Below are 14722 nucleotides of genomic sequence, written 5' to 3' on the forward strand. Positions count from 1 at the left end.
ACATTGTTTCCCGTATTTTGTTCTAATAGTTGAACAGACACTCCTTACCGTCCCCGACTTTTTCAGTTGACTCGAGGTTAATAAAATAATCTAAAAAAAAAAAACCTTCCCCGACACTGGAGCTGGATATAGTAATGCAAAAACACTTGTATCCATTATGAAGGATAAACTCAGACTGGGCTATTGAGAATAAAGACAAACTTACCTGGTTCTGATTAGTACTCACTCAGACAGGTACATGTAAATTATCTGCAGTGTAGGGTAGGTAAAAAGATTGTCCAGGTGAACATTTTTTACTCAATTTGTCTGTTTTGTTCGAGTTGGGAAGCATGCAGTAAGCCAGTTATTGCATGATTTCTCGTCACTCGGGACTTATTACACCCTCGCTTCGCTCGGGTGTAATAAATCCCTTGTTACTCGAAAACCATGCAATAACCTTTACAAACTGACACATCATCAAGACATTATGGTAACACTTACAACTTGACACATTGTGAAAGATGTATCACTAATACATCAAGATATTATTTAACTAATCTGAAAAAGTTATCTTTCAATTTTGTACCTTTCAATTTTGTTTCTTCTTTTTAATAATAAGTAAAAGAATATTTTATTTCTATATTCTGCTATCATACTATCACATTTTTCATTATAAATTTTCAAATACAATCAAAAGATATCCACGGTAATATTAGAGTTATGCCCCTTACCTTCCTGTATAGCTGTCTGGAGTGCGTCCATGTGTTCAGTGCTGTCCTCCTCTGCTGCTCCCTTCTGTGGTAGATAGAAAAGTACGTTTTAGATACATGGTCAGTGTGCACGTTATTATCAAACACATTCCACCATATCACATACACATGTTTAAGTCTGATGAAAATCCGAATTATCTGATGAACTTAAATAATACCCATGTATTCTGGACAATATTACATGAATAATTTTATAAATAGTTATGGAGAACTTTTCACACGAAGTATTTAAATGTTAATCATATGGAGACATAAAAGTGATGTAATCTTTCCTAGACAAAATAGCTCTGCAGCACCAGTTGCAACAGTTTGTGTATTTCTATGTTTTATAGTTTACAACTTACTGCTTAAGGTCATGAAAGTAAGTGTGGGTTGCCTCCCCTTACACGTAAATAATCACCACAGATGATTAATTAGTAGATTTGCCTAACACACCAATTAGGCAGTACACTCCACCTTCAGATGACTACTACCAAGTAACTATCACAATCAGATGACTACTACCAAGTAATTGTCACAATCAGATGACTACTACCACGTAACTGTCACAATCAGATGACCACTAGCCAGTAATTGTCACAATCAGATGACCACTAGCCAGTAACTGTCGCAATCAGATGACCACTGGCCAGTAACCTTCACAATCAGATGACCACTACCAAGTAACTATCACAATCAGATGACCACTACCAAGTAACTGTCACAATCAGATGACCACTTGCCAGTAACTATCACAATCAGATGACCACTGGCCAGTAACCTTCACAATCAGATGACTACTACCAAGTAATTGTCACAATCAGCTGACTACTACCAAGTAATTGTCACAATCAGATGACTACTACCACGTAACTGTCACAATCAGATGACCACTAGCCAGTAACTATCACAATCAGATGGCCACTACCAAGTAACTGTCACAATCAGATGACCACTGGCCAGTGACTGTCACACTCAGATGACTACTACCAAGTAACTGTCACAATCAGATGACCTCTAGCCAGTAACTGTCACAATCAGATGACTACTACCAAGTAACTATCACAATCGGATGACCACTAGCCAGTAACTATCACAATCAGATGACCACTACCAAGTAACTATCACAATCAGATGACTACTGCCAAGTAACTGTCACAATCAGATGCCCACTAGCCAGTAACTGTCACAATCAGATGACCACTACCAAGTAACTATCACAATCAGATGACCACTACCAAGTAACTATCACAATCAGATGACCACTACCAAGTAACTATCACAATCAGATGACCACTACCAAGTAACTATCACAATCAGATGACCCCTAGCCAGTAACTGTCACAATCAGATGACCACTGGCCAGTAACTGTCACAATCAGATGCCCACTAGCCATTAACTGTCACAATCAGATGACCACTAGCCAGTAACTGTCGCAATCAGATGACCACTGGCCAGTAACCTTCACAATCAGATGACCACTACCAAGTAACTATCCCAATCAGATGACTACTACCAAGTAACTGTCACAATCAGATGACAACTACCAAGTAACTGTCACAATCAGATGACCACTACCAAGTAACTGTCACAATCAAATGACCACTGGCCAGTAACTGTCACAATCAGATGACCACTAGCCATTAACTGTCACAATCAGATGACCACTAGCCAGTACTTACTGTCACAATCAGATGACCACTACCAAGTAACTGTCACAATCAGATGACCACTACCAAGTAACTGTCACAATCAGATGACCACTACCAAGTAACTGTCACAATCAGATGACCACTGGCCAGTGACTGTCACACTCAGATGATCACTGGCCAGTACTTACTGTCTACAATCAGATGACCACTGGCCAGTACTTACTGTCCACCCTCTGATGACCACTAGCCAGTACTTACTGTCCACCCTTTGATGACCACTGGCCAGTATTTACTGTCCACCCTCAGATGACCACTGGTCAGTATTTACTGTCCACCCTCAGATGACCACTAGCCAGTATTTACTGTCCACCCTCAGATGACCACTGACCAGTACTTACTGTCCACCCTCAGATGACCACTAGCCAATACTTACCCTTTCCACTCTCCAGCTGTACATCTCCAGGAGTTCCAGCATCAGTTTATTTTTGACATCACAGCAACTTTTGATCTCGCGGTCCTTTTGGTGGAGTTGTTCTGTACAATGATAACAAGTGTTACTGATACAACATCTGAGGGAGAAGTGAACTCAAATCACAATACCTCTATTGAGATGAAAAATAAATATTCATTATATTTAAAAAAAAAATTCAAGCAAATGATTTAAAAATATTTTCCTACAAGTTCCCAATAATTAAACAAAATCCACTGATTTATGCAAAGTATTTAAAAAATCCTGTTTATATAAAAGTGAAATATTTCGAAGTCTCTTAAATGACTAGAAATTGTGTTAACTTGTCTATCAATCTTTTTATATATTTCTACTGTGAAAGATAATTTAACTAAATAACCTTCTTCGTGGCAATTGTGGAGGTGATAAATGAAGTTGTTTCTCCCTGTTGGTGTCTTACCTATGATGTCTTTGACTTTGGCTGACCTTGCGTCCATTAGTCGTCTCTGTTCTTCATCCTCTTCATTTGGAACTTCCTCCACTAAAACATAATATCACATCTTATAGCAACACAGATCTTAAACAAAGCATTAAACATCATACAGAAGCAAACCAATAAATCCCAGGAGCAGTGATGGAAAGACAGGTTCATATTAATGATGTTAAATCATCTCTTTATTTCCATATTTAAAGGCCAGCAATATCGAACCACTACTGACAATGTTATAGTGTATTTTTCTTAAAAGTTGGTCAAAAATAAGTACAATAAGTAGTCATAATCTACATTGATGTAGTTCCACGGTAGACATATCATCACATACCTTCCTCTGGAGGACAGCCGTCTGTGGCCTGTCTCAGCATGTCTATCCAGTTACGACGGTAGTTATTATTGCTACAGATGATTTCGTACATCTCCGGGTTTTGTTTGTTCTGACTGATGAGGTAAATACCCTTATTGTCCGCCCGTGTGTCTCCCTTCTCTCTGACCAGCAGTTGGAACAGGGGGATCACACTGGACTGTAATACAGAAGATGTTTACAGCATATTACATAGGAGGTAGGAAAGGATTAGTCTAGTTAGTCAATGTTATGATTTTAAGACTGTTTGTCAAAATGTGTCAGGTAATACACAGCCTGATTAGTTCATCAGCATGGAGCTGATTTGATTCATAAAGAATAGATTCTGATTCTGCAGACAGATATTTTCAAGCATATTGTCTAGTTTCCTAAGCATGCAACCAAACCTGTATAAAGAGACCACACACTCAGGAAGTCCATAAAAAAGGTTTCTTAACACAGCTGGTCTCTTAACAATGGTTCAGTAACTTCAGTTCACAATGAAATCAGTACAAGGGTCTCTTAACTCATTCACCCCTTCATATTTAAACTGGACTTGCCCAGTCTTTGATTTGGTAAGGTTCAAATGTGACTTTAGGGGGTGAATGGGTAATACAGGTGATCTTATGATTAGGTTTGACAAATGTATAGGCCATTACACTAAGTGGAAGCACAGACCTGGTAATGGAAGCTTACCTTACTATCCTGGGAAAAGAAGTTGTATTTGCCGTTTGCCTCCTGCATGAAGAAGACAAGGTCTGAGAGGACCACCAGTATTGCTTCTGGAATTTAGAAACATTTATGAGATAAACAGTTTACTAAGTATTCTCATAAATTAAACTTTTCTTGATACTTAAATCTATGAAATAAAAACTTTCCCGAGACAAACATTTCTGTCACAGTAATCTTGTCAATCAGAGAGTAGTATTTAATGATAAAATAACAAGAGTGAGAAATGCTTGTGATTTTAATTGTGGAGTTATAATGTAATGGACCGGTGCTATGCTGTTAGATGTTCCCCTGATGATGAGCTCTGTCACTTTCAGTAACATGTTTGTTATTTGAAAAAGTTAATTTAACAAACTGATTCTTTTTGTAACTCGACGAATACCGGTTTTTAGTTTAACTTGTTGGGTGATTTTTTTTTATTATTTTTTTTGCTTGTGAAAAAAATCTCATGAGAAAATAAAACTGATATTAATTCATTAAATAAAAGTAATTTCCTCTTTATATTGTAGTAAGACTAAGGTCAACATTCTTTTAACTGACTTTAAACAAACAGCTGACATTGGCAGACTAAATGCTCCACACTGACTTACAACAATGAACTCAATATGACTTACCTGTCACTTTACCGCGAGCATTCTTCAGCTGGACTGACCCTTCATGTAAAAGGCACCTTCCATTGGCTATAATATCAGACCTCTGTCAACATCAAAAACAGAGTGTGACCATTGGCTATAATATCAGACCTCTGTCAACATCAAAAACAAAGTGTAAGGCCAAAACCAGCACTTCTAACACCTTAGTTTTTGGGGTTCAAATTACAACCCCTCTCGAACAATTCTGTAACTTTTACAAAACCTTAGTAATAGTGAGCAATCTAATTACCTGTAACAAAAAGTTAATTAATAGGCATTTTCTGGGTCACAAATAAAGCAAAAATCAAAACTTCAGAGAAATATACACACTGTATGATATCATGTCATAATAAATCTTCACCAAAACTAGGAGGAAAATAAACACATACTTACAAAACTCATAACATGATATCATTTCATTGTGTGAAATAGTGACATCACTATTGATTTATAAAGTCCTTTTACTATTAATCTTCACAGAAATGAACACTTAGATCAAATATATACCACATCTCTAATTGACCTTGACATTTGTTACCCTGATGTTGCCTGACCATGACATTATTTAACCTGATGTTGACTGACCTTGACATTGGTTACCCTGATGTTGCCTGACCTTGACATTATTTACCCTGATGTTGACTGACCTTGACATTGGTTACCCTGATGTTGACTGACCTTGACATTAGTAACCCTGATGTTGACTGACCTAGACATTGGTTACCCTGATGTTGACTGACCTTGACATTAGTTAACCTGATGTTATCTTACCTTGAATTTCTTGCCCTTGTACATGGCCACGGCTCTCTGGTCCATCTTGTTGTAGATGTCCTCGAGCCGTTGTAGTAGTTCGTACTTATTTACTTGCTCGTCTATACTGTGTAGGAGATCTCTACTTAAATTTAAAGCCTTTATTAAGTTTTCTCTGTCCTTTTTATCTGTAAAATAACAAATGTAAACTTTAAAACATTCCATTCTGCAAACCTCAAATAAAACTTCCATGAGTAGTAAGATACAAATATAATGCCCTATTAAATATTGATGTGGGTTAAAATGCTCTGTGTGCAGATATGTGAGTTGTAACTTTCTTATCTTACCTTTGGTACTTTTAAGTATGGCCTCTATGAGGGTGAGATATTTGGAGGGTCTTTGGGTCACAGCCAGAAGGAAGTCAGGTATTTCTCTTTTATTACATAATGTATGATTATTGCACTTCTGTAAATAACAAAATAAAATTCATATTTAGAATATTATTTTTTAAATAGCATATTTTACATTCAGAGGCAACTTTAAGGGGCAAACCTCTAAAAATTGAAAGTTTGGTATGAACTTTCTAATATAATTAGATATATACAAACATATATTGTACTAATCTATGTCAACAGTGTTTTTTTTCTGTTATCAAGAACAGACAGCTTGAAGGAACATTAATTAAAATTTCTAAATTTTAACATAACTTTTAATAGCATTCATTACATAGGCTTAACAAGTAAATATGATACAGAAAGTAATATCCTAGATTAAGTAAGGACCATGTTGTTGAGTTCTGTTTGTTACCTTCATATAACTTTGAAATGATCGATCCTTCATGAGGAGATCTTTATAATATTGGTTTGAGCTCTTCTGTCTACAGCAGAAACCTCCATAGGCTGCCTTCATCTGCTCAGCAGATTCTCCGTCAAACTACAAATAGAGTTACCTCCCATTAATCAAATATTACAGGCAGTAATAACTATATAACACAAGTTGTCTCCCCTCAACCACTTGGTTCTAGTTAAGGATACAACACAGATGTTTTATTTACCTATGATCTCATACTAAATTAATTTGAAGTAAAATACCTATTCCTGTATGGTCATTTAATTTATACTTTATGATGCCTCACCTAACTGTGTAGGTTGACCTGAAGAGAAACAATGTCTGACCTGAGCATTATGTCAGCTATTTAGAGCGAAATGTAGGGAAACCTGTTACTTTACCTGGTTGACGATGGTTTCTCCGATCTGGTCGACACTGTGGTCGGGTCGGAGGTTCTGGAGGTCCTGCAGGCTGTGGAGGAATGTCAGGTGAATTTCTATGAGATCATCAAGGTTGGGGAAGAGGCGGTCTACCACCTCCTGTGGCATGTGTAGCTCATCCAGTATTGTGTGGCTGTAGATCTGTGGACAATTAGACAGCCATTATTAAACTTATGTGGAGATTTAGCCAATTACAGACAAGCATTAACCTTACAGGGAGATTTCACTAATATCTTCAACAACTATCACTAACCTTACAGGGAGATTTCACTAATATCATCAACAACTATCACTACCCTTACAGGGAGATTTCACTAATATCATCAACAACTATCACTAACCTTACAGGGAGATTTAACTAATATCATCAACAACTATCACTAACCTTACAGGGAGATTTTACTAATATCATCAACAACTATCACTAACCTTTTAGGGAGATTTTGCCATTTTCAGAAATTTACATTATACGGTTCACTTTCAGTTACATGGTTGCTAACAGCCGGTTTATTATAAGTCATCGACTTTATGCCTGATATAAATCTCTTTGTCCAAAGGGCATGGTCCTGGTTTTTATTATTTATTGTAAAATGTGATTTTAATTTTAGGATCTCTGTCCCTCTGCACTCTGTTTTTTTTGTGTATATATACACAAACCTCCCCTTAATTCCGTTTTTGAGATTCTGTTCTTGAGAGACTTCCTTGGAGTGAGAGAACTATCACATAGTTGGGCCAGAGGACTTCCTTGGAGTATGTAACTAGCTCAGTTGGTAAGTGTGAAATTAAAACAATTGGAAGTCTCTGGTTGGAATCCAGGTCTATAGACCTGCTGATCTTTTACACTGTGAATAATTATTATTATTCGATTTTTGTTTTGTTGATTTTTATTAGGTTTTCATAAAAGTCCAGAAAGTATGGTTTTCTTTTCAAACGTGACAGCTCCATGAAATGTCAGGTTCGCGGATGTTATTTTTAAAGACAAGATCTTAACTTTTAATGGCAGCGCAGCAAACAAGCAATATGATAATGATCTGTAATGTTGCTGAAGCCATGGAGGTTAGTATCTATCTTATACCTTATATATATATATGTAGGGAAGTTTACCATACATTAGTAACAGTTGCCATACAGTTGTATATAACGGACTAGAGTTTAATGTTGACCCTCACCCTTTGTAAGATCTTTAACCGTCTGCAGTGGTGTCGTTCTGTCTGTATCAACTCTGTAAGTAGATAATAAACATTAACAACCAATAATGTGTGGATATAACAGATACATATGTATCGTTAGAACACAATTTATCTTTTGTAATTCATTACTGTTCTTTTCAATAAATCACTGTCGTACGTACAGTAAGATGGATCGTTGAGAATGACATTTTATATATATCACTGCCAAATCAGGACCATGTATATGCATGTTCCTCCATTAAATGACCTTCTAAATATACATTTCAATAAGTCATACATTTCAATAAGTTATACATTTCAATATTTCAATAACACTTACCCCATATTGTATCTTGACGCTTAATATCTTTGTGACTCATTTTCTTGATCACCTGAAAATGAAACAAAGATGAATCTGATAAGGAAAGGCCTGTAGTAAATAATATAACTACAGATTGGTTCAAACTTTGTTCAAACTTAATATATCATGATCACTACACCAAGAACTTTGATACGTACCATTTTAGAAGGGTCCGCATCCAACATTTTATAAGTTTGACTTATTCCAAACAATATGATTTTGATCTATATCACTAAATATATTCTCATAGTTGAAGTAAACTAAAGTACATGTCTCTCCTTTCAATGGCACAGGTATAATGTTGGTAGGAAGCCAAAAATGTCATATCACAGCTGTAGAAATAACAACATGAACTTTGACCTTGAACTGATTGTCTAGGTATGGTAACAGGTGATGTGTGATTACTGTGTTGTAATTAGTGTACAAACACCTGTACAGAACAACAAAGCCTGTCTTACTGCTGCTCACAGGTAAACATACCTGGTGATCACCTCTTTGATCTACCTGTGTCTAACTGTTCAGCCCAGGTGTGATAATCTACCTGTGTAGGTTAACTCATTCACCCCTACAGTTTTAAACTGGACTTTCCTAGTCTTTGATTTGGTAAGATTCAAATGTGACTTAAGGAGTGAATAGGTTAATCAGTAGGTAATTACACCTGCTTGTTAATACAAAACATTATATTCAGTATTCCCACACTAATTGGAAAGCTATTTCTCACACTCAAGGTTAATCCTGGAACACCCTAAGTTCTGTCAATCTGTGGGATATTTATAGTTTTATGAACTAATTGATAAGAAATCATAAGTAATCTGTCAATTGTCATCTATTGTGTTTATATTAACAAGTACTGATTAGGTTATCAAACACATGTTTATAGCTCAGATCAGATATTTTTTTATCAAAAAGCATGCAGTAAAATTCTTGCCGACATAAATTTAATAACTGCATCTCTGATTTTATAGAACATTTTTCATGTCATAATTCAACAAAACATTTTTTAACTATTGAAATAAGGTTTAAAGTGATTTCAGCTTCATTTCAAACATGAATTCATTACATTTTACAAAGTGAGAAACTCTTGCAATTAGTTTTATGGAATATTTTTTTTGATATGTATCTAAATTATTAAAGCTTGTATCCCCGACTGCATCCAGAGATATATCGAAAGGAGTGTAAGCACAATGAATATGACACTTGTACAACCAACCTGCTTTACACTTACTTTCCTATCAATTGAGCCACTCCACGTTTCTTCCTCATCGTATCGGAGCATCAGAAGCTCGTCGTCGTAATTATCATTAACTTCGGAAGGTGCTGTCAAATAAACATAGCAGTACATAGCTAAAAGTGTGTGACAATTGAATCGTCTGACTAGACTGACATAATGTGCATATATTGTTGCTAGAATGACCTAATAAGTTGTACAGAAGTTATCACTTGAGTATATGACATCGTGAACAGAAGTCGTGACTAGACTGTACATGACATCGTGAACAGAAGTCGTGACTAGACTGTATATGACATCGTGAACAGAAGTCGTGATTAGACTGTACATGACATCGTGAACAGATGTCGTGACTAGACTGTACATGACATCGTGAACAGAAGTCATGACTAGACTGTACATGACATCGTGAACAGAAGTAGTGACTAGACTGTACATGACATCGGGAACAGAAGTCGTGACTAGACTGTACATGACAACGTGAACAGAAGTCGTGACTAGACTGTATATGACATCGTGAACAGAAGTCGTGACTAGACTGTATATGACATCGTGAACAGAAGTCGTGTTAAGACTGTACATGACATCGTGAACAGAAGTCGTGATTAGACTGTACATGACATCGTGAACAGAAGTCATGACTAGACTGTACATGACATCGTGAACAGAAATCGTGACTAGACGGTACAGGACATCGTGAACAGAAGTCGTGACTAGACTGACATATAACATCGTCAACAGAAGTCGTGACTAGACTGTATATGACATCGTGAACAGAAGTCGTGATTAGACTGTACATGACATCGTGAACAGATGTCGTGACTAGACTGTACATGACATCGTGAACAGAAGTCGTGACTAGACTGACATATGACATTAATTACCAGCAATGTGTGAATCTATAAATTACATAAAATTAAAATCTATTAACAGCTAGCATCTGTTTCATCATACTATTACATGATTCATAAAAAGATTATTTTCGGTTTTTACCCTTTCATCTGAATAACATAAAGAACACACTGCTCAATCAATATTCTATATAAATATTCATGAAATTATTCATCTTTCAATTATTATTTTTTGCAGATGTTAAAATAATAAGTCTATACTGATTATTTAACAGAATTTTCTCTCTGCAGATCTTTATATTATAATTACTCACCATCCGTTTCATCCAGAGATTCCAGTGACTCGGATATTGTTTCCCCAATACTGTGAAAAAAACATATTTTATTAATCAACATACTTATGTTACCATGACTACAACCAGGTTACACCTTCAGCTCATTCTATGCCATCACAAAACTGATTTCCAATACGTTATAGAACCTCTAATTGTCAAAGTTATCTTTTCAACATGATCATGGAAAAACTTTGGTCATATAGATATTCCAAAATCTCAACAAATGATTGTTTTAGAAGTGCCGTCTTTAACTCCAACAAAAATATAAAAGTCGCCTGACATCGCCCTAGGGTGTGAATATCAGGCACCAAAGATGACCTTGACTTTTGGATGTTACCGTAACAAAATGATAAATGAATACACAATCCTATAGCTCAACCAGTGAGGTGTTTATTGACGTTTCAATGTACTATAAAAGGTCAGCAACAACATTTCCAGTTGACCTCAAAGTCTTGAGGTCACTCTGTCCATTAGTGTCCACCTCCACACCAGTGGTCAGTGTTTACTTTCACTTTAGTCCATAAGTGCAACAGTAGTCAGAATTGACACACAGATATATATATTTAAAATAAGCAAACATAGCAATATATCCCTATAGGTACCTTTGTGTCACCTGAGAGTACATATACTGATAAGTCAAGTTCACATGTATGCTGTCAGTTACATCAAGATACATACACACCGCTTTTCCAAATGACAACTTGATACTCCTCAAAACACTGATGAGTGAAATTTGTTCTACATTGGTATTGATATTACATAATAAAATTGTATAAATTCTTAAATTTAGATCTTAGCGTATAATTATAACAAATTCCTCTCTGTTAAATACACTCGTGATGGTCTGGTGCCAGACGATCAGAGTGGTACCCACATCATCATGGCTAGGTATACATGATCTACATTTATGAATGGACAGTTACATCATGTGACCCGTGAATGAGTTACGTTCTATTCTAGGAACACAATCTAATCTTTGATTCTGTGTTGGCTACTTAATGTTGGCGTGTATATCTGTTTTACAATTACAATAATGTACTGTAGGAGTCTAGTCCCGTCAGTACACAGCCAACACAGTACACCATCTGTTTATTTGGTTGTCTACCCAGTGACTAGATAATAAACAACGTCTGTTCTTCAACTTATATTTAGCAGGTTTAGCAGGTTTATTTTATTTATATAAGATGAAGCAAGTGGATAACTACTTGTGACAAGATATCCCCGTGGTCTCCATTATACCAACGTATTTTTAGGATAATGACTGTGTGTAAATTCAGCATCTTGACACTGCATCCTTTGTAACGACTAATAATTCTGTCTCCCTCTCGTTTAGTGTAAATAGTATTATCTGTGTAGGAAGTTTCCCGCGATTCTATTCTACAGTAATGATTACATTTACAAGTCTTTGATCTATTTTTGCTGGATTCAAAATTGTCTGAATTAAACTTTCTGCCAGAAACTGCAGAATTTTGACAGCTAGTTAACTGTTTTACAAGTCCCTTAACCCTGTTTAAAAGGCCCCAATTTGATTCTTTAAATGGCTTCAAGAAGACCTCAACCTCCCCTTTTTGATGGCTGAAGAAAGATGCCAATCTGCCTCTTTCATGCTGCCAAAAGACAACACCCTTTTTGATCAATCTTCTAAATCTAATGGTTCCGTTCTCAATATACACGTCTTCTTTTATACCCTTGAAATATCAAAATGACAAAATTGAAGGCTTTGTATTCAACTTCTTGCGGATGATACAAGAATTAATTAATCTGAATTTGGGGTAGCTCATTTATCAACTTCAACGGACAGGTATCAGCCTAGCGATTGGGCAGTTTATTCCGTCTGAAACGCATCAAATAGCTTAACATGCCTCACTCTATTCGTCATGACATATTCTAAGGGTGCAGAGAAGGTTTGTATTTTGATGATGCATTAGATCTAATTCAAATCTGACCATGCACCGTCCTTTTAAGAAAGCCTCGACATTGTTGAATTAAACATGGTTACACCTTCTACTATATTTTAATCCCCCCCCCCCCCCCCCCCGCCTCCTTTCTGATTACATATCTTCATCTGCCTCCCCTCCCCTACCAACTTCAGCCTCTGCCCTACCATAATGACATTTCCTTACACTTCAAGATTATATTGATACAGATATACTTACTTTGACCCTGACTCCTGCCCGGAGAGGAAAGGGTCCCCATCTTCACTGATTGGCTTACTAAAAAGGTCAAAGGTCAAAAAATGGTCAAAAGGTCATAAAATAGATAGCAAATTACAACAGACATCATTTCATCATTTCAGCATACAACAATTATTATTGGCAACAGTCCAGATTACAAAATTATTTTGTTTTTAATTAGTGAAAATATCAAATATACACACATTGTCATTCTATCAGGATAAAAAGTCATGCGTATACTGTTCTCATGCTGTATCGTAAATCTTATAGTATGACATGCTGTTTGGTAGATCTGATACAGGTTAGTATAAATGAATGGTCAACATGCTGTTAAAAGTGATAGCAGATCCTTACAAATAAATCATAATTATTTTGTCCTGATCAGCGTGAATAAGCTCATCTGATCATGTCATACATTATATAACGTTCTAAGTGACCTTGCCATTTACATTTTAAGTGACCTTATATATCTTCAATTGCATTATATAATTATTTTTTGCATTGACTTTCCTTTATATATATGTCTTGTTTCTGAGAAATGTCACAAAATTACTATTACAACAATCTACCAGCATGATAACCAATCAACTGTTAGAATCAGATTTTATTTACAAACACAAGCTGCTGAGCAATACCTACTTATACATGTATATTCTGCTGCCATTTAAAGCTTGCAAATTGACAAACACTTAAGCTATAGGCCCATGGTTTATACATGCAGCTTTTAAACATTTTAATCACATCTGAATCTGTATTCTGTAATATGTAAGTGTTGTAACCTAAGAAATGACATCATCGGAAAACAACAGGAAACACATAAACAGGGACCGGAAGTTTGTGCATCTCTTTCTACATGTAAACGTATGGTAGAGGCCTAGAACAGGGTTGTAAAGAACATCATATTGGACTCACGGACTCATAAACTGAATTTAAACACTTTTTCATTCTATAGAGACTTACTAATGAATTGCAGTAATGGACAAATAAACTCATGAATTGCAATCGACAAATTAAAACAAGAGGTCCATAGGGCCTGTATCGCTCACCTTGATATCTAAGCAATCATGGCAGAATATTCTCCAAATGAGATCCAAGGGAATATGCATGCCAGACCCCAAGGCCAATCCTTGTAGCATATATATCTGTATTCAATTTTTCATGCCCAGCAATTTTATGTATGGTTATGGGGTGGGGATCTTAACTGTTTCCAAGCTGTGACGCAGAAACTAGGTCCCTACGGTTGTGGCCAGACCCCAGGATCAATTCTAATATCATGACTGCATTTGTCTCTTTTTGCCCAGCATTTGCATATATAGTTTTGGGGTGGGGATTTCAACCGTTTCAAAGTTATGACCCAGGGGTTAAGTCTGCAAGGGTGGGGCAAACCCTGGGGTCAATTCTAATATCATGACTGCATTTGTCTCTTTATGCCCAACAATTGTATATATAGTTTTGGGGTGGGGATCTTAACCATTTCAAAGTTATGACCCAGGGGTTAAGTCTCCAAGGGTGGGGCAGTCCCCAAGGCCATCCTGGAAGCATATGTGCATTCATCTCTTT

At 36.3% G+C, this 14722-nt stretch overlaps 1 protein-coding gene across 8 annotated transcripts in view; it reads right to left on the reverse strand.

Annotated features, from left to right (window-relative positions):
- Positions 1-14722, reverse strand: part of LOC110447417 (A-kinase anchor protein 13-like) — a 232534-nt gene that overhangs the window by 11236 nt on the left and 206576 nt on the right. For all 8 annotated transcript variants that reach the window (XM_021493096.1, XM_021493091.1, XM_021493094.1 and 5 more), the window contains 15 exons: positions 13145-13201; positions 10968-11017; positions 9800-9891; positions 8554-8605; positions 8214-8266; positions 7006-7185; positions 6584-6709; positions 6124-6241; positions 5798-5964; positions 5009-5090; positions 4362-4447; positions 3651-3846; positions 3290-3370; positions 2815-2915; positions 711-774 (listed from right to left, as the gene is read on the reverse strand). In XM_021493096.1, the coding sequence (XP_021348771.1) occupies positions 711-774; positions 2815-2915; positions 3290-3370; positions 3651-3846; positions 4362-4447; positions 5009-5090; positions 5798-5964; positions 6124-6241; positions 6584-6709; positions 7006-7185; positions 8214-8266; positions 8554-8605; positions 9800-9891; positions 10968-11017; positions 13145-13201 (1505 nt within the window). The remainder of the gene's footprint in view (positions 1-710; positions 775-2814; positions 2916-3289; positions 3371-3650; positions 3847-4361; positions 4448-5008; positions 5091-5797; positions 5965-6123; positions 6242-6583; positions 6710-7005; positions 7186-8213; positions 8267-8553; positions 8606-9799; positions 9892-10967; positions 11018-13144; positions 13202-14722) is intronic.

Source organism: Mizuhopecten yessoensis, unplaced genomic scaffold (assembly GCF_002113885.1).
Source record: "Mizuhopecten yessoensis strain PY_sf001 unplaced genomic scaffold, ASM211388v2 scaffold3349, whole genome shotgun sequence".
Classification (NCBI taxonomy): domain Eukaryota; kingdom Metazoa; phylum Mollusca; class Bivalvia; order Pectinida; family Pectinidae; genus Mizuhopecten; species Mizuhopecten yessoensis.